The sequence below is a fragment of the Diadema antillarum genome, unplaced genomic scaffold, assembly GCF_040938485.1.
Source record: "Diadema antillarum isolate AM-2024a unplaced genomic scaffold, OU_Dant_1.0 scf00000153, whole genome shotgun sequence".
In the NCBI taxonomy this organism is placed as follows: domain Eukaryota; kingdom Metazoa; phylum Echinodermata; class Echinoidea; order Diadematoida; family Diadematidae; genus Diadema; species Diadema antillarum.
The window spans coordinates 85,031-107,277 of record NW_027271042.1 but is presented as its reverse complement, the minus strand read 5'-3'; the positions used below and the strand labels follow the sequence as shown (position 1 = coordinate 107,277).

Below are 22,247 nucleotides of genomic sequence, written 5' to 3'. Positions count from 1 at the left end.
AAACGTAGTGGTCATATCAAACTTGTTAACAAAAAAAAAAAGAGTCATTTCTATACATGACACGAGATGAATCTACCAGACTCCAACACCAAGCACCTCTTACACAGGAGCTTCTCCTGCCCGGACTCCCTGGAAGTTGGAGATTCTGACTGCACGTACATGTCGTGTATGTACACGTACGTGTATGTATGCTGTACAACTGTACAATGTACAAGTGTGCCGTACAATGCGTGCCCGCATGACAAGCGCGAAGCATGATGTTCCTTGCAGGAGGGGTTCAGGACCTGTTTAAAGGCCCTGGAAGCACAAGAGTATAAATACATGACTTGTACCTTTATTTCTGAAAATGTAATACAAAACTGAAGTTGAACAGGAAAAAAGGCATCTTTTATATGAAATAGTGGAAGAAAGCCATGAAGGGAGATATTCAAACTCAAGCAGAAGATTTCAGGAAAAAACGGTCTACAATTGTAAAAGTGGGGGTAAAATATCATAATTTGTAAAACTCTATCAAAGTTCTCTTGAACTTTATCAAAGCCAGTAACACAATTTTTGTACTCAAGAAATGTTACTAAAAATATCACGAGACTTACCCCTTGAAGGTGAGTATACTCCATCAATAGATTTAAAGGGAAGGTAAACCCAAAGAGCTATGTGGATTCAGTGAAAGCAGCAACATTAGTAGAACATATCAGTGAAAGTTTGAGGAAAATCGGACAATCGATGCAAAAGTTATGAATTTTCAAAGTTTTGGTGTTGGAACCGCTGGATGAGGAGACTACTAGAGGATATGACGTATGAGTGGACAACAATACAAAGAAAATATAAAGAAAATACTACAAAAATCCATGTTTCATGAAAATTACAAATTCCATCAACTTGATATTGACATATGTTAAGGATAGCAATTATTCCCCCTGCTTTCTGAAACCGGTTGGTCCACTGCTCTTTCATAATTCTAGAAAAGTGAATGTTTGTTGAATTTCCTTTATATTTTCTTTGTATAGTTGTCCACTCATACGTCATAACCTATAGTAGTCTCCTCATCCAGCAGTTCCAACATCAAAACTTTAAAAATTCATAACTTTTGCATCGATTGTCCGATTTTCCTCAAACTTTCACTGATGTGTTCTACTAATGTTGCTGCTTTCACTCAATCCACATTGTTCTTGGGGTTTATCTTCCCTTTGATCATCTCCAGGATGCATCAAACTTCCCCTCATACATGTACACTCTAAAGCTACAGTACTTTTGTATTCAATATACGTGTGCAGTGTAAAGAAATCACCGGACTTGTCTTCAATGAACCCCTCCTTAAATGGCAACATACCGTAGCTAGGAATTCATAAGAGATCTCCTTTTATACTGCCCAAGCTACATGTACATTTGTATACACTGACCACCTTTATGGACATAATGACCTGTAATTGTTTCAATGTCGAGTTTACAAACATAATAAACTTTAATCTGGACTACAAGACAATTGAAAATGATAGAGATTTACACAAGAGATATTTTGCTTTGAACAATTTTTTCCTTAAAGTTTAATTTTCCTTTTCTTACAAGTGCGTATCAAGAGCCAAAAATATCACATTTCTAAACGTCCAAGGTACAAACCAAGCATACAGGAAGTGGCCTGTAACATCATAACATGTGTACTACATAAAAACAGTGGGAAATTACAAAGAATACACTAGAGAGATTTTGCTCTTCCTCCTTAAGATTTTGGTGTCTTTTTTTTTTCCCCTAGGAACAAAGAAACCATATTTCGAGAAATCCATGTCCTAGATAAAGGCCAAGCACACAGGAAATGGCCTGTACATCTTAATATGCCTGCAGTTTGTGATAAGATGCAGAAAGGGGACAGCTAGTTGAAAAAGAAGATATTCTTGTTGCCTGGTATAGGGGCTGAGGTCAACATGCACTATTTACACATGTATAATCTGTGACCTCAAATGTGAAATAAAGCAATTTCAGCGAAACTTCAAGGAAGTATATCTAATTACATTTCAATAAAGGGTTCATGTTAAAATTATTAAAATGAAGTAAAACACTTTCATACCCTGACCAGTGTAAAACTCAATACTACAATGAAAAAACAAAACAAAACAAAAACCTGATGAAATTATTTTGCTGCTAATATTGACTTGGAGAACTGAAGGAGATTACGCACAAGGAAAGATTGTGAATGTACTGTAAATCAGTGATTATTTCATACACCTGGATCCTTATCATTCTTTCTAGTTTGCTGAGATCACAGAACATTAACATCTAAAAAAAAAAAAAAGAGTTTCATACAAGGTAGACTCACTTACACTGTATGACCATACATTATTCATGCAAACCCAAACACACACACACACACATACACTCATGTCATGGAGGGTAAAAAATTCGCCGTGGTACTAAGCCATGCAGTATACAGTTTGAACACAACTGTATGCAATCTGTATTCATGATGCGATAAGAGCATGGTTTTAACATGTCTCTATCATCATTCTTTTGTGGTATTATATGATATGTGCAGTATTTTCAGTCTTTTTGCTTTGATAGTGTACAGTGCCTTCAGCATTTAATCAGAATGGAAATGGCACTATAGAAATTGTATAATCACTATTATATCGAATATGAATACCATGCACTGTATGCAAATACAGTGTATCAGTTAATGACAGGAAAACCAATCTAGTCTTTACAAGTATGACATCTAAATCCAATCTAGGCTACATTTCTTGGAACAATTAATGAGGCACTCACGACAAAGAATCTCCAATTAGACACAAGATATCAGGAGCAGGGCAGTTTGACCTCACGCTGTCCCTCAACTAAAGTCTAAGAAGGATGACGAAGGTTGACGAAGGTTGCGTCAAGATAGAATGGCCGGTTATCTCTTTCAAAGAACCGTACCAATTCATGTTTATTACATTCTCTCTCTCTCTCCCTTTATACTGTATTTGAAAGATACAATACATGTACTTTGTAGGGCCTACATAATGTACAGACTTACAAAGGTGTATAGGTGATCTTTTGTGATATGACAATTTGTGTACATGTATATTTCAATATTGCATAAAAGCTGGAGGTGACAATCCAAAAGTGCAATACTATTCTGAGCTACATGTATTAAAGTTCTCATCACATCCACTGTATAGGCCACATGTCTGCAGTTTGTTGCTGCATCTTTTCAGCTTGATTTTTACAGTTTGTGCTTTATTTCAACAGTTAGGGTAAAAAAAGGTCAAGTTATACAAGTATGTATTCTTTCCTCCTAAAATACCAATGATCACGACCCTACAGCCATTAATTCTTCTATAGTAAGCATGATATTACACACTTGATCTTACAGCATACTTGTTAGATTACTCCTGAAATCTGTATTTGTGTGGCCTACTGCAATATAAATTTAAGGTCATCACAAACAGTCAGTAATTCCCTCAATGATTTGTGGTAATCTTAGCTCTGCTCTACGCATCAACTTGATAATTGGGATTTCCTGTCTAATCAGTCCATTCATGCAGTGGTGTATTTAACTGTTATGCGCCAAATTCTATAATTTGTACACAAATTGATTGTGACTTCATTATTCAATGTCAACATCAATACTGTACATAGTGTAAAAGTGTAATCATTATATGCTCACTATTCTTTTGTTTGGAATTTCATATACCTATTCAAAGTGCATGCAAATTTGTTGAAATCTCCTGTATAGTAGACTTTTAAAGTATAATTTCTATTAAATACCAATTACAGAGTACATAGATCCATCAAATATCCATGCCACACATAATGTATGAAAGAGTGTTAATTGTTGCTTTTAACAATACCAGAGTCTCTATTTGAAACGTGTTAGAGAAATGACATTTTCAGTTTTTGAAATCTGACCTAAAATCTCTCCAGTACTGTAAAAATACACTGGAACAATCACTTACAAATGTACGTAAAGGATGTTGTAAAAAAAATTGAAAGGCATTACAGGTATTTCTGAGTAAACTGCTGTATACAGTTGTACCTGTACAACATATTTTGTACATAATGTACCTACTGTACTACATTGCATTATCACTGCCAAGGAATGCCATGGATGACTCTCAATACAAAATGCCAAAAATGATTTAAAAAACCCCCAGACAGATGATATTACATAATACAAATTACATGAATAACTGCATATTTGTCATAGCTAGTTAATCAAACTTGTACATACTTATGTACAATGTACCTACAGCCATTCCACAGACAGTAAATACAAGCACACACACATGTACTGTACACACACACACACACACACACACACACACATATACATAATGGAATAGGGCAAGTCCAAGATAAGGTCCCCTCAGAAGGCAAAATTTCATCTTCACTCAATATTGACATGTTTGGTATCATTTTGAAGCTTATGAGTTGAAGTTCTGATTTCCATGGAGGAAAAAATGATATCATGTAAATTCATGCAAATTTCAAGGGCTTCATTTGCATAAATGTGAAACACAGCGTTACGTATGGGACATTTATAAAAATTCATATCAATTCAAAGGAACGCAAATGATATTTGATTTATATGTGGACATAAGAAGTTCATCACATAGTTTAACTTGGTATGAATATTTAGGGTTATGCAAATGATTATGCAACTTAGCTCGTGTCCTATCATGAGATGTCCCATACGTAACAAAATGAGGTCATTTTTTTAGGTTTTTTCTGAAATTGCTAAGGTTATTTTAATGCCCTTTTGGAAAGTTCTAATTTATTGTTTAGAGAAATTAAATACCAGAGAAAAAAGAAAAAAAAGTAAAAGAAACATCTTTAATAGGCATTGAAATAATGTTACGTATGGGACAAATGCGTTACGTATGGGACATCCTCATACATATTGCATGTGAATGCATGTAGCTAGCTGGGAAGGTCTCTCAGTACACAAATGGTCAATCATCCTGAAGAAAGCATCCCAACATTGTAGCTACTTTTTGAGTTATAGACACTAGAAACAATACATGAACTTGACTGAACAATTTTCAGAAAGGGGGAGGGGAAAATGGCAAAATACACAATGAAAAATCAGCATTAAAGGGATGGTATAGTTTTTTGTAGAAATGAGGATTCAGTTTTCAACATTTAATGAGATGATTGGAAACCAATTATATGAATTACTTAAGAGCATACAATCTTAAGACTAGAGGAATTCAAAGTTTATGTATGGAGTTCCAATTTGAAATGGTTGTGATATATATAAAAAAAAATAAAGTAAAATAATTTTTTATTTATTGCAAGTGATACACAAATTGTCCTTATTCAGTTTTCAATAGTAGCCACAACAAAATTCATGGGTATACATACTGAGGTGTGACTCGAATCAATGACCTGACTGCTAGACAGACATCATATACATTGTATCTACTCGATCACTGGGGTTCCATGCAGCAGGTATTGCTTATTTATTAAACTTGATATTTCTTGTGTCAAGTTGATTTTTATTGAAACTGAATGGCAAACTGCCCTTCATCATAGGAAGTAAACACTTTAAACTATTCAATTTTTCAGTAGTAACTATCCTGATAAAAATAGGGCATACATACTAAGGTTGGTCATAAAAATATAGAATATGATTAAATGTGATTATGATGGTAAATATTTGGGGAATATTGTTCCCTTGTCAATCTGGATCAGTATTTGAGTAATTTTAACTGATTCCACCTCAATAATTATGCAAAAATTTGTTTATGGGTATTTTGCAAAATTATTTTGCAAGATACCCATAAACACGGTTCTCCACACACTAAACGAATGGGGGACAAAGGGCATGCATACCCAGGTTGGTCATAAATATATAAAAATGTGATTGAATATGATTATGATGGTGAATATTTGGGGAATATTGTTTCCTTGACAATCTGGATCAGTATTTGAGTAGTTTCAACTGATTTTACTTCAATAATTATGCAAAATACCCATAAACATGGTTTTTCACACACTAAATGAATGGGGGACAAACTGTCCCATACGTAACTGTCCCATACATAACGCGTCATGTCTGTCTTTAATTAGAACCTGTAATTAGAGCTTTTTGCCTAATGACATGAAACTTACCTGTGATAATCTTGAGTGTTGTGACTTTCATCACAGTGAGTTACAAGTTGTAGAATGATATACTTTCAGAGAGTTTTGAGGTTGAAAAAAATGTTCAAAAAAACACAATTTTTCTGGTCCCATACGTAACGGCACATATTTTCTCTTCTAGAATATAATTGTCAAGGTCATTTTTCTCAATTTTTTACATGATTATACTTCTCCTAGATATCAATCACCAGGATGAAGTTCAATATGATCAAAGGCCATTAACACTATTTTTCAGGTCATAAAAGTCTCTGAATGTCCCATACGTAACGTGCGCGTTATCTTGGACTTGCCCAATACATAAATATGTGTATACAACACCTGTAATGCAATAATAGACTCACTTTTCAAGGAGAATCTGCCCAGAATACAGTTGAGTAATAATTGTACTTCTGTGTGTAACAATCATTGGCTGGACTAGGCTGCAGAGACAATTGCGAGCACTCATGGATCATCAGCATCATGTTTGTCATACCGGTACATGATATACATTGTACAGATTGCAATGTACTCTGTACACACTACGCTGCTTTGCAGCATTGCAGTACACCGACTGTGCTTCTACTATTCTCTCCACACGTCCCTATTCCCTCACCCCTTCCATCCCCCTCCTGACAGTCCTGGCCTCCCAACAACCCCCTTGACATCCCCCCTCCCAAGCTCTCGACTCATCATCATCTCCGTCCGGGTCAAATCACGATTAGTCACCTCGTCTGTGTGCATTTGAATGCCATGGTTACAAAGTGAACAGACTTCAGACTGTCTCTCCCTCGAATCCACAATGTGACATGCACTGAACGACTACAATACTTTTATTCTTTCTTTGTTTCACATTATCAAATTGTGCCCATTCTTTCCCACAGCAAATAAAAATATGACTCGGGTAGAAGAGCGGTGCTGACAATTGACTTCAGCATCACACATAATGTAGAAAGTACTAGAAACTACATTATGTACTTGTATCATGCATGAAAACATTGCAAGACCTCAGGCATATAATTACATGTATATCATATGAATGACTTCATTTTTTTTTTCATGTCAATGAAAAATATCATTAAGACATGAAAAATGATGTTTGACTTTTCGATTCACATTGGAACACTTTGAAAAAAAGTTCATCTAGTACAAAAATCAGTGAGTTTTAGAAATCACCATGCCATCCACTCCACAGACCTTCAGCTTTGACGTTTCACAACAAAAGCCTTGGCAGCTACATACGTGTACATGATGTAGCTCGTACAGTACATTCATTGTATGTGGCCATGCTGGGGGGGGGGGGGGGGGGAGTTGTTCACATCAAGCGGGGGTAGATTTCAGTGACAGAGTAATCTGAATGGCCCAAACAGTGCATGCAACATTGCACTGATGCAGGCATTTTAAATGTGATAGCCACTGATACACACATTTGCATCACTGCAGGGTTGAAAGTCTGAATGAAATCGTAAAACATTCGGGGTCACTGGTCAGTGTGCCGGTCATGGCTTGACCATTTGTTAATTTTACAGGTAGCATGGATCCCTTTCTATCCTTTTAAATTTGATGATAGATATCAAATATACTTTTATGGGGCTTCTTTTTAATGATGCTTGATCTCTTACATTCTAAGAAGTGGAATCATTAATTCTGTGAGACTAGTGCCTGTCCTGTTTTGTTGCCCTGGGGGCAGTACACACTGATGCCACACTACAAGATATTACACAGGGAGGTGATCTCACCGCTCTGTATTGTCTGATATTGTACATGCAGAGTTCAATGCAGTGTGCAACAATCCATTTGTTCAGGGAACTTTTAAACACCACTGTCTTTCGACAGGCTTTTACAATTTGAAGAGTATACTTTTTCTGTAAAGTTTGCAATTAAATGCTTCTCTGTTTTCAAATGAATGTCATTAGGAATGCATCATATTCAGTACTCCCTATTCATCTATTACAAAATAAATAAGATAAATAGGTATAATATATTAGCTACCTGTCAGTCTCACATAGAAAGCTGGCCATTAAAAATTTTCCTGTTTAGCTTTGAATAGTCGACAAAATTCAGATCTGACATTGCATTATAAATTCTTTCTTTGATATAAAATACACATTATGACTGGGTATTCCCTTTAATATTAAATTAGACTGAATAGCAGAACACATTACTCTACAGTATACAGATATTTTCACTAATGAGAAAATTAAACCCTTGCAAAATAACAGCTTATTGAATACGGCATTTATCATCAGAACTTGCTCTTGAAAACTGCTCTTCATCAGACTGGTCACAAGATTTTCACCTTTTTTAATTCTCCTATTAAAAGTATACACAGGCTAACTGACGGATTGCATTTCCTAAAAAAGGACATAAAACTGTATCATAGAGTATACATTTCAATGTGTTCATACCATAAATCATGTGGCAGATTAGTGTTTTGTATTGTACTGAACTTTGCATGACAATTCTTTTATGGAATCGAATAACTATCAAAACATAATGCCCGTTTAGTTAATACCTCTCATACAGTGTACAATTTTTATGACTATCTAGAGAGTTCTTTAATCATGAGTGTCATTAGTTCAACATTTGTTTTTCATTTTTCTGAAATACACTCTCTTTGAGAGTGAAGTATTCTCTTAAAAAACATAAAAGAAAAGAATATAATGAAAAGTGAATACCAGCATCAATTTTATTATTTGAGGCCTTTCAAACCTTGGAATCTGTTCCACTATCAGCTTTCAACACAGTCTGTACAGTGTACATCTCAAGTCAAAAGATACAATGATATGTAGATTCACACAACCCCTTCGAGAAGTTAATTTAACTCCGAATTTTAAATTTTGATGATTAGCTTGTAGTTTAGCCCTTTGTGGATGCACCCCAAGGTCAGCAATAAGAGAATTAGACAAGAAGGCATCTTCGGGTTTACGTTCTATCCATGAGGAAAGGGGTTCCCACTTGTAATTAAAGCAATGTGCAAACACGATAATAAACAAACTTTAAAGTAATAGTTCATGACTTGTCTGCGAACCCTGTTCCCCCCTTAGCTTCCGGGTCAACCTCCCATGCCTGTTACACCACTGTATCATCACACATTATTGAGTTTATTGCTAGCAAGTGCTGTGTGCATATATTTTTTTCTTCTGGTTTTGTCGGTTTAATAATCATCAAGTGAGACTCTCACTCTAAAGTAAACTCTTATCAGTGTTTCCATGTGGACATGCATCTTAGTTTGAAACTACAAGCTTATCAATGAAGTTTAAAACTTTGATTTAGATGTCACATGAACTGATGTACAGTTGTAATGGTGTCAAACTGACACCTTTCAATCAAACAAAAGTGACTGCCTGTGGGGCACTTGACCTGAACTACTTAAAAAGGATGTGTTGAACCAAAGTGACAGGAAATGATCAAGGTTAATGACTTCCGAATGTAAACATTTTCGTTGGATATCAAAACTAGCAGGCACATTGAGGTGGAACAACAAGTCAGGCTTGCATTTCTGGTTCAAAAAGACAGTCTACGCTTTTATAAACAGTAAAACAGTTTTTGTTTAACAAGTGCATAAACTGTATAATGTGACTTGTACACCTGAACTTGCACATCATTCTGATAATAGTCAGAGAAAGTAGACTGTAGTTTAATTGACAGATGTCAGACTCAAAATGCAAAGCTCCATACACTGGCTCCTTTGCACAAAACTACGCACGTCTACATTGCATGGCAACTTTACAATTATACATTGTACCAGTAAACGTAACTGCAGTAAGCAGCAGATCTCCTAACCTTTTTGACTGAGATGATTTGGCTCAAAAGTAAGAAAGGAGCAGTTCAGACAGAAGTGTGTAGTAAAATTATCAAGAAAAATAGGAAACTCCTATTGCCACAAGACCTGGGAATGGTCAAAATTTAGATTCTTTCCTCAAAATTCAGAATGGTTGGGACTCGGAAGGTCTGGAGTAATAATTTGAGTCTTGAGTCTTGACAAAGTATAACTGCAACAACACTACTGGTGATTTCTTGGCTTTGCTCGGCTATGGAAAAGTGTTCATCCCCATGTGGTACAATATTTTGTAGTTACGTGTACCACTGATATGCAGGGTTACAATTAATTGTAAAGTTACCATACTGCCCATAGTTTTTATCAATGCAACATGGCCCGTATTTGTATGAGTCATGTATTTTCAAGACAACCAGAATGGTAGAGGGATCAACTAAGAAAGTTTACTATGGACTTGTAAAGTTCCAAATGTATTCATGAATTCAATATTCTTTTAATATCAACGTCATGAATGCAAATTCGCTGTAGATGAGGTCAGAATACAATCTCCTCACAACTCTTTTCTTCTTGTTCAAAAGAAAATAAAAACAATTAATGGTTTTGGTCAACATCTTTAGAACTCATAAAATGCCATCATCCCTAGGTAGCAGCATATGGTGTGTAAAATACACTTCATAGTACCGGTACTTCCTACACTGTAATACCTGCATTACAAATTGTACATTATGTTTTAAAGAACAACAGACCGTATATTGTACACTGTAATTTCAATGTAGTATGCATTCACCAACATTAATATTGATTATCCGTTAAAGAAGAAAGACGGACAAGTAAAAGTTAGTCTTATGAAGAAATAGGAACATTTACTAAGCAAAACAATGAAAATTTGATCAAAATCGGATGAAATAAACCTGAGGAAATGGAACTGTGAAGTTTCACTAATTTTCACGTCACAGTTCTTGGACGGTCAGTTTGAATAACAATGCAATGAATTGCGGATGACATGCCCTCACAACTTGCCTTACAGTTTGTATCGTTATATGTATAAAATGTTGAAATTTCCAGTTTCTAATTCAAATGCAATGATGCCATAGTCTCAAACCCAGATCATACATCTGGCTAATCATTATTTCAAAGCTATTCAACCAGGAAAAACATTAAATGCTTTATAATTTCACAGTAGAAAAATTGAATTTTCAAAAAAAAAATTGTACATACTCATTGAAAATTTGTGGGGTAAATTTGACATCATCAGCACACTACTGTTCATATCAAGTCTTAGAGAACTGTTTCGCAAAAAGTAGCGAATCTCTGAAATTTCACAATATCATTAAATATTTTTAACCGGATTTTGACCAAGTTTTCGCTCTTTTAATTCAGACTTACCTTTATCTGAACTGAAATTCCCCTTAAAACAGGGCAGTACTAGTCATAATGCTTGTGGAAGAGCACACATGAACAGACTGCAGTGTAAGAAGTAAAATTAACCACACAATACCAGCAAAAAATTATTTGGATATAAGCACTTAAAGGAAGCTACCCTCTTCTGGTCAAATCATTAACCCTGAAGTGCAGAGTTCTGCCTTTCCTGTTTATGTCTGTCCACCTGTTTACTATAATTATACATGTAGTATGTACAGCTGTAGGTGTGATTTCATTTTGCAATTTGGCAGTATTGCAGCGTGGGAGTGATATATGGGTGACATAACACACAATATAGAATCTATGGTTCTGTGTTTTCTTTCTGAAGCATACACAAAAATGTGTGTCTGACCTTGAGCATGACAAGAGAAAAGTAATGTACTGTATTTACATTCAACACACTCTGAAGCACACATTCTCTGGCATAAAGAATTCTTTTATAAAATGATAATAATCAGCACAAAACAAACAAAAAATTCCTGATTTGTATGATGCCTACTGCCTACATCATGTATGCTGCAAAATTGTCCCAGTTTTCCTTTCCTTTTTTTTAAAGTAACAACAGTGCTTGATTGCATTTTGATAATCATATCCACTGTAGAGTCCCTACATATGATTGAATGTTCAATTTTGGCTTCTAACACTGAGGGAAGAAGTGGCTAGTGTACCATTTATAAGTGTTCCCTCTTTAAAACTAAATGTCTACAATAGGCTTGATTTCAAGATACAACTGAAGATGTTCTATTCAAAAAACTTATGATCACTGATGTACTAATGGAAGGCTTTACTAGTACACTTGTAGGTAAATTGTAAGGAGTATCTGCCAAGTTATTTGTAATTTCTTTGTGTTGTCATTCTGTGCAGTATGAGCGAATTACTGTCGTATGTGTTGACCAATCAACTTTTACCGTACAACATGTATTTTGTAGTATGTGCTGCCAAAGCCCTTGACTGATGTGGCAGCCATGAGCTGTTTGAAGTGCTCCCTCGTCTGTCATGACCATCTAACATGTTAGATCAGGAGTAGATGAAATTACATTCCCAACCAGTTGAAAAACAGGGGCCGTATTCTGAGGGCTTTAGATATTAAGTGTCTGATTAGCACTTAATTACAATTGTAGCAAATCGGTATCTAGCTTAATTAAGTAGGGGGTTTATTAACCATGACAACAAGCGCTTTGGCGGGAAAGTCTTACACGCTTGCACGTATCAATGCGCGTACACCTCTGAGAGGACTTAATCACAGAGTTAATTACAAATCGGTATTCTGAGCGTGTAATTAAGTATGAAAGTTACTGGAAAACTTAATGATACCAAAGAGTGTCATTAACTACTCCGATATCACGCATTACAGAGTTTTTTCTCAGCCACAACGATGCTTATACTGTCTTCGGTAACCAAGGAGTGGTTGAGTCTTGTTGTCATGGTATCCGTAGAATTCAGAGAAAAAAAGAAATAAAGGTGATCTTTGGGGAATTTTGTCATTTTATGTGAGCTCTTCGCGTGCATATAGATGAAGGGCTGTAATCAAAGACCGCATAGAACTAGTGTGCGCATGGAGCTCTTGCGTTGTAATTACAGGGGGTGTGTGGAGGAGCGCGCATTGAGGGCATATTTGCGCGCGTGATCATCATTCTGGCTTCGTAATCTAACAATGCGTCTGATTGGATGGATCGAATAACAACTATTGAATTAGATGGGAGGAACCTAGGATAATTATAGGGGACTTAACGTCCTCAGAATACCAATTTTGCCCATGAATAAGAGCCTATTAACTTGTCGACTTAATTACGAAGTTAATTACAGACTTAATTATGACCTCAGAATACCACCCCGGCAACCCAGGATTGCTTTTATAAACATTTCATGAATTAAAAAAAAAAAAAAAAAAAAATCATACACACATCTACAATGTATCTCATGATCTAAATCAACGTTACTCACCATCATGCAAAAAGGATTCAGGGCCTAGGGCCTAACGTTAGTAATAACAGACACGGGCAGCTTTCACAGGATTGCAAGACAAGTGCTGGAGATGGACGTAAAAACATAAAAACATACAGCTGTAGAATAGAATCCGACTGCACTGTCTATGCTAACCGCAGCAGGGGTTATGTCTATGCAAACGTTAAACTCGTAGTCGTACTAATGTACGTACAGATGTAGTAAAATTTAGTCTTGTTAATGTTAGATAATCTATCGTTAACAGTGCGGCGGCGGCGGTGTCAGTAACAATCATGTCTCCCCAAAACCAAACGGAGTAACAAAGGATACTCACAGTCTCTTTTGTCTTTGTCCCGATTTACGACGCTAGCAACCATTCTTGGCAAAATGAGTCGACAACATAACACAACACATAGAACCGATAACACGCCGATATCTCTGCAGGGCATGCATGACCTACATCAAACCCGCATCTCATCCATGCATCCTGCTTGCTCAGACTCGGAGCATACACTGATAATGTTTTGGTTTCGCGTGCGATACGACGCGAGCGGTCAAGCTCGCGAAGCGATACAATATTGTGTTGCTTTCTCTTTGTTGCTCATTGCTCACACAAAACGTGCACAACAGCTGCAGTTGCCTCACAGGAGTGCGCGCGGGGCTACTAGTATATACTGTAAGGGGCTGTCCACATTGGGGCTTACCTACAATACTCAGTAACTCCCCTAATATTATCAGTTTTTAATCAAGTAATCACTGAGACTAGAGATTTAAGTTCATCTACTTGCTTTAGTCAACAAGCCTATCGGGTCTAGGGCAATTATCCCTTATACAATAACTTTCCACTGACCCTAACCCTAATCCTAATCCTGAATGACATAATGCTATAATATTAGTAACCATAACCCAAACTCTATAACACTAAACCTAACCCTAAACCTAATCTTCACCCTAACATTATCACTAACCAGTCTACCAGTGTATAGCCGGGGGGGGGGGGGGGGGGGGGGTAGGAGGCTATCGTCCATCAAAGACAATATGCTTTCTCCTCATTCAATGAGCAAGATATTATTTTGGTATGCCAAAAAAAGACCATAAATCTCCCTTGAAGATGATACTAGTACTGTTGAATTATTACCTATACGACTATGTACAGTCCTCAATACTTCCTCTATAAATTTTCCGCAAAATAATGAAAAAAAAAACCTGATTGTAGGTTGTACCTTCCATGATGATTACAAACCTAAGAAGTATATCATTATATAGGCCTATATAATTGGCAAATAGAAATTATATATCCGATTGATGCGTCTACTGTTCTTGTGTTACACTTGGATGGATAGAGATATATACTGGGACAGGCAAGATGTTCTTGGAAATTTTCACTCAAACACATGGAAAACAATGCAGACAGGAGAAGATCAAACTGTTCATTACAGTTCAATGAAAGTGAAGAAAATGACCCCCCCCCCAAAAAAAAAAGAGAAAAGAAAAAAAAAACTAAACTAAACTAAAGTAAAGTAAAGTAAAGTAAACAAAACAAAACTAAGCTAAACTAAGCTAAAGTAAACTCAACTCAACTCAACTCAACTCAACAAAAGTAAACAAAACAAAACAAAACTAAACTAAACTAAAGCAAACAAAACTAAACTAAACTAAAGAAAACTAAACTAAACTAAACTAAACTAAACTAAACTAAACTAAACTAAACTAAACTAAACTAAAATGACACACATCGGGAAGAACTGGAACACAGCTGAGAGCACACCTTGGAGAATTTTAATGGACGGCCCAAAACATTAATTAATTAATTAATTAATTAATTCATTCATTCATTCATTCATTCATTCATTCATTCATTTTGTTCATGCAAATTTTCCATTTCCAACAGTAACACAAAAAAATATTCTACACTGGGAATTGAATGCATAAATTACATCACAATGTATAATAAAAGAAATCTATAAGTTTACAAGATATTGAAAGTGATAGTTCCCTTGACGGAAATGCTGGAAATGGAAACAATGCCATCCAGTTTCTCCCCCATACGGTTTTAAAAGATTTTTTATGCCCTATGGCGCCCAAAATAGCAACTCGTTATGCTTTCATTTGATTACATTGCTCATTAAACTATATAGGTCGTTCATCGCCATATGAATGTATATTCATCTGGTGCTTCGCATTATCACTGTTATTTGAATGACATTTTTTTTCAAGGTTTTGTTTGTTTGTCATTAATCTAACACGAGGAGGAAACAACTCCTTATACCGGAGTCGGACCATGCAGCACTGCTTTGTAATGTGGGCATTTATCAGTATTTTATTTATCATGTCTGCCTAGTGTTTGGTATACGCTTTATCACCGATGTGTGCACCAGGCACCAATACTATCATAGTAATCGCTGCTGACTGCTGGATGAATGTATTTTGAGATATAATTAGGGAAGTGCCCCAGCTCTAGTTCATCCCTGTGCTATTTCGATTAACCCCCTCTCCTTTAATGTTGTGTCGACGATAAGAGAACCGGAAACTCTTTGTATATGAAATACGTTATATAAATTATCGGGTTTGAACAGTTTCCCCAGACAATACTTTGGAAAACAGAATTATTGCGGGAACTCGCATCACCGGAAACGACGTTGTAAAAGCATTGTTCTTTTATTTACCTCAGAATTTGACTTACTTGATCATAATCAGGTCCCTTCACAACCCTGCCTGCCTGTATGGATCCTCCACTGCAGTTCTTCCCTTGGCCTATTACTGACATTCTTAAAATGCGACAGGAAGTTGCTATTACCAGCATGTTAAATCAAGTTAATTTATTAAGCATTTAAGCCAAGGACAACGGACCTGGTGTGGAGTAGGGGGAGGGGTTTGAAGTCAAGGGTATGTATGACAATGGCAGTTGCTATGGACGCATCCAAACAATCAGATGCGATACGCCGTAATGCAACAAGTTACTACAGTATGCTATGCACTCTACAAACCCACCCGCAATTCTTAAGCTGTTGAAAAGGAGGTGTCTATGTGTCCATTAACAACCCAGTAGGCCTCACGCTCCTTTTCCGGGCTCCCATTATATAGAAACCTGTTAAAATGCAGCATATTCCATAATCATAAAAAAAATCAATCGAATCGTAGAATTTCTTTGAATTGAAGCAGATGAAGGGAAATTTTCTCTGCTTTCAAGTAAACAACATATTTTGGGATGCTTTCCAGCTCTAAAAAAAAAAAGTTAAGAGCCTCCATACGAGACTAGTCATCCAGCCACTCTCAAAAACGATAAAAATAGCAAATTACCTCACATATCAATAAAAATTCATTAAAAATACAAAAACCCTGATTCATTCAACTTCTTCATAGCCTGCAGAAGCTCCTGTCCTCAAGCAATGTCAAACACCACCAAAGGTATGGCAATTTTCCACTTGACTGATTTTTAATGATTTTTTTTTTGTTGTTGTAAAAAATAACATTACCTCATCATCAGCATAATAGGGCCTATTACCAATTCAGGTGTATAAGCATTTCATCGGCATGCTCTCACGAAAATGTTCTATAACTTTAACCCGTTGCATATATTTATATCGGGAACCTCGTGGCCTGCGTATTAAGACCCTTAGTCTATATAAAACAGGCATTTTAGAATTCAGTACGGACCGGGTTAAAGGCATGATTTGATGGATGATTCAGCAACTGCAACCCCTCCCCTCCCTCTGAAAAAAAAAAGGCCATACCTATGCAAGATTACTCTCTAAAAAAATCGAGTGAAAATATTCACTCTTAAAAGAGTGAATACAAAAAAAGAGTGAATTTTTAGTGAAACTGGGGAGTGAATTTTGAGTGAAAATTTTCATTTCACTCATTTTGGAGTGACCTCAGGGATCACTCGAAGATTTTGGAGTGATCCCTGAGGTCACTCTAAAACGAGTAAAAATGAAAATTTTCACTCAAAATTCACTCCAAGTTCACTCTAAATTCACTCGTTTTTGTATTCACTCTTTTAGGAGTGATTTTCACTCGATTTTTTAGAGAGTCCTAAAAAACAAGATCATCGCCTCCATAGCCGTTTTGAGTGTGTAATATGCAATGAACATCACTAACTTAAAGTAAAACTTGAGAACATGCTGCAATTTCCATTATTTTATTTTTCGGTGTTATTGTCGTTTAATTTGACTCTATATAAAAATCGACTTTAACATGACACGGAATTGCACATTAATTTCGGATTACAATATCCAATTCAAGATGTAATGTTCCAATCAAATTTTATGAGATCGCAGCAAATTAAAGCGAAATATCTCAGATAATTCATCACATTAAAATCATCCAATTCAAATCGATTGATGCGAACAAGTCTATGAATATGAGGAGAAAATGAACAAAATATTTTCGCACGAGGCAACCTTGAGATGCCCTCATCTTCTAATAGAGTAATTCACTAAATTTACAAGCAATGCTTCTCTTGTGAATTCCTCTTTTCCATGTATAGAGTTACAAAATAGAATTGTATTGCTTACTAAAATTGTTTATTTGTCTAAAAACAAAGGTGATAATGTAGCTATGAGGTTTTGTTGAAACTTAGCGTAATTCAAAGTTCCTTAAAATATTATGTACTCATGTAAGCTTTATGTATATTATTTTGTATTGCTTCATGTGAAAATAAAATCATTTGAATTTAATTGACTTGAATCAATAATTATTTTTTTTTTACTTGACATCATGTTGGCCATTGAGAATGCGAAAGATCCAAATCAAGGGAGGGGCCAGGAGGGGGACCGCACAACTATACGACGTTGCTATACAACCAGGATGGGATTTCCATCTCTTTACAGATCGATTCCACATGCATGATGTTCAATTTGAATCTATATCATTTAAAGAGAATTATTATATCTCATGCCTAATAGAAGTTTAATCGAAATTGGATTTGACATAAGGCAAAGTCTACAGCTTCACATGATTGCTTTTATCGAATAATGATGTATCAAAAAATTGTTGCAACCATAACATAATGCTAATAACCATTATTGAGAAGATCGGTCAACAGTCAGACATGACAGATCATGAATATGGCATCCGCATGTTTTAGTGTTATCGTTTCATCCCCCCCCTCTCTCTCTCTCCCTCTCTCCCTCTCTTCAAGCAAAACTGGGCGCTTGATATTACACTTGACAGCGAATAATGTGTATCTATATCCCTCGAAAGAGATAATCTATAATACAGGGATAACTCAAGGCTTAGAACCATTGTCTGATCTCAGCAACATGAATTTAGTTAATGCAGTAAAAAATCATTGTTTCCGTGTCCAAGTTCAAATACATATCAACTTTGTACAGGGAGGTGAGACCACCTCACTGCTTTGTACCAGGACTTTAAAGACTCCAAAATCTAATACCTCCCTGATCTAAGCAAAATGCAGAACGGAGAAGGAGGAGGCCGGAGGAGGAACAGGAGGAGGAGGAAGAATATCCAGAGGGGGAGGAGGAAGATGAACGGAATTTGACTGCTATAGCGGTCATAATATGAGAAAAAGCAAAATATATTGAAGGAATTTACAGGCTTGCGTATGTATTTATATCTAGATTTCTTCACATTATTCTCATATCTATCTGGTTGTGGGAAGTTCATCCTGATTGGTATAGTCCATAATCATGAATCAACCACTCCTGGTGTCATTCTAATCTGTCTGTGTTGTCCTGCTGATCAGGATTTTCAGCGCCATTTCGCGTGCGCCCTTCCCGTTTTTCTATAGGACACTCTCAGAACTATAATATGACTGCACATAGATTCGTTTTCTTAATTATCCCAAGAAATGAGGATTCGCACACTCTTTCCCCGTACTGACGTGGAAACAATGCCGAAATGATATAATTTGCATGGGGGCATGGAGGGGGTGGGAGGGTTGTACGACCCCTAAATTTTTCATATGGTCCAGCTTTTTTTCGAATGACATTTTTTTCCCAGGGCCTTTCCACAATGACATAAATGAAAACAAAAATGCATTGACTAGGCATCAGCAATAATTCCAAAATCCTTGCCAATTGCTTGACGTAATTCCAACCCAATTCCAGCCATCCTTGAAGACTAATTCCAATCCAATTCCAGCCATTCTGAAAGACACTAAAATGATTAGTCCAGTGTCACAGCAGAGAAAATACACAACTCAGTATGTGGCATACGATCCTCAATGGCGTAGCGGTCTCTGATTAAGTCGGCAGCAATCCTCTTTGTTTTGTTTTTGTTTTTGTTACGATAGATGTTGACATTTTAATCACATCTTGCAGTAGTGTCATTATAAAAAGGTTCACAAAATTTTAATCATGACCCCCCCCCCCAAAAAAAAAAAAGAAAGAAAATCCTGGACATTGCTGGATGCATTCCTTATAATCCTTCCTCAAACTCTCCCAATTAAGTGGACGCTATAGGTATCATGGAAGGACGTCATGAATACACACACTGTCAGGATTGAAGGCACATAAGTATTATAGGTATGTATTTAAGAAATGCATGCACAGGAATTAAACTGTAATTTTCTATCATTCATTAAGGGATATTTCCTCACTAATCCCTTTTCATGGCCACTGTTTGATACCATATTGCGGAACACAACTCTGGGACAGCCGTCTTAAACGCAAGAAATTGTTATAGAATAATGGTCTAGACGGTCTTTTCATTAAGCCTTTTAATTGAATCATAGTCCAACTCTCCCTTAGTGCCGTAAGGTCACGCACCTAGGCTATATGAAATAATTTACTATACACAATAATTCAAAACAGGTAAACCTATAACAATGTGAACCCTCAATGATGTTTATCAAAGAGAAGCCCAAACATCGAGCTATATACGATTTGCTACTCTTCATGCCATGTGGGGAAATACAAAAGGTTAGTATACTACCTAGTCAATATCTAGTCTTTGTTGTTGTTGATTTTTAAAAGACATGTTTGGTGTGCTACATAAACGACTTCTTCCTATTGTATTATGAAAGTATACGTTTAGACAATGTTAGGGTGCATGACAGTCACAACAGAGGGCGCTAGTCATTGAATCCTTCAAGTCCAAATTCATTGTACAAGTTTTGAGGAAGAAGCTAAACTGTGCTATAACTGTCTTTCCTTTACTGAATGTTTAAATGCTTCATTTTTATGACTTTTATGAAAATAATATTATGCATACTTAGACTCGAACGAGAGTACCTTGCTAATTTAATAAGATAGAATAGTTAGATAACAACCGAAGGAATTCTAATGATAGAAATGATAAAGATAATTATTTTTTCATTCATCGAATTGCTAAGTCATGTTATGATCATTATAAAATGAACAATGCTTTGTTTTTAAGTTAAATCTGGTAACAAGCTGTTCAAACATTTTAATATTTTCGTAATACACATTACCTTACTCTGCTACTAATGAGTTCAATCATGCAAAAGTAAAAGTATAATTTTTTATGCCTTTGAAAGACCAAAATCAGGTATTCTTCCAAAATCTTCGAAAAATTAAATTGTGAAATTTTCTTCATAAGTTTATCTCTCTCTGATAAATTAAACTGAACTGAACTGAACTGAATAAGACAGTAAATGACGCTTTAGAAGTTACATTGTGGTATTGAAATTGTTATTTTTTCGTTTTATCATGATTTTGTTTTGTACTCTCTACAAAAAAATGGAGTGAAAATATTCACTCTTAAAGGAGTGAATTAAAAAAAGAGTGAATTTAGAGTGAAATTGGAGTGCATTTTGAGTGAAAATGTTCAATTTCACTCATTTCGGAGTGACTTCAGGGATCACTCGAAGTTTTTGGAGTGATCCCTGAGGTCACTCTAAAACGAGTGAAAATGAACACTTTCACTCAAAATTCACTCCAATTTCACTCTAAATTTACTCTTTTTTGTATTCACTCTTTTTGTTGTGAATATTTTCACTCGATTTTTTTAGAGAGTAAGGTTTTTTGCTCGTCACACTGCCGTGTGTACATATTCTCTCTTTTTTGTGTTCTCTTCTGCCGGGTGCTCCATCTTTGTTTTGTCTTTCTATGGAGCACATCAACGCTTTTATCACGTTATATACAATGACACAGACAAAAATGGCACGGGATATTATACTGAATTCGAGTTTATCACGAGTAGAATATCTATTCATTTATTTATTTATCTATCTATCTATCTATCTATCTATCTATCTATCTATCTATCTATCTATGTATCTATCTATCTATCTATATATGTATCTATCTATGTATCTATCTATCTATATGTATGTATGTATGTATGTATGTATGTATGTATGTATCTATCTATCTATCTATGTATCTATGTATCTATCTATCTATCTATCTATTTATGAAGCGGGTGAAGAGGGTCTTACCTTCTCATTATAATGAAAGTTTTAAAGAAATGGTATAGTATTGGTGGAGATGAGGATTGGACTTTTAGCTTTTTGCTAGATATCAAGAAATCACTCATAAAATAGTACGGAGCATTGCCATTCTAAGAGGAATTCAAAGTTTAATCGATGAAAATCGGTTTTGGAATGACTGAGACATAGCGATTCTAATAAAAGGTGGGTTCCACAGGTCCACCTTTTATTATAGAATCGCTCTGTTATAGATATTATCTCTGCCATTTCAAAACCAATTTTCGTGAAATAAACGTTTCATCAAATAATCTTGGAATTACAATAATGCCATTGCATGCTCTTTTACATTTCATGAGAAGCTTCTCATTATATCACCAAAAAATATTAAAAACCTGAATTAAAGGGATCGTACAGTTCTGGTTGAGACCTAATTTCAGGTTTCTAACATTTTTAGGTGAGATAATGAGAAATCTCATATGAAATATGAAAGAGCATGCAATTTTATGAGGAATTCAACGTTTATTTGATAAAAAATTGGTTTTAAAATGGCTGAGATATCCAAAAAAGAACGATTCTAATAAAGTGTGGGACCCACACTTTGTAACGATCGCTTTGTTTTACTTTGTTTTTGGATGTTTCAGTTATTCCAAA

The 22,247-nt window shown here is 35.7% G+C and overlaps 1 protein-coding gene across 1 annotated transcript in view; it reads left to right on the top strand.

Annotated features, from left to right (window-relative positions):
- Nucleotides 1–66: 66 nt before the first annotated feature.
- Nucleotides 67–22,247, top strand: part of LOC139721947 (betaine--homocysteine S-methyltransferase 1-like) — a 38,101-nt gene continuing 15,920 nt past the window's right edge. The window contains exon 1 of the mRNA XM_071633269.1: nt 67–166. Within this exon, the coding sequence (XP_071489370.1) occupies nt 67–166 (100 nt within the window). The remainder of the gene's footprint in view (nt 167–22,247) is intronic.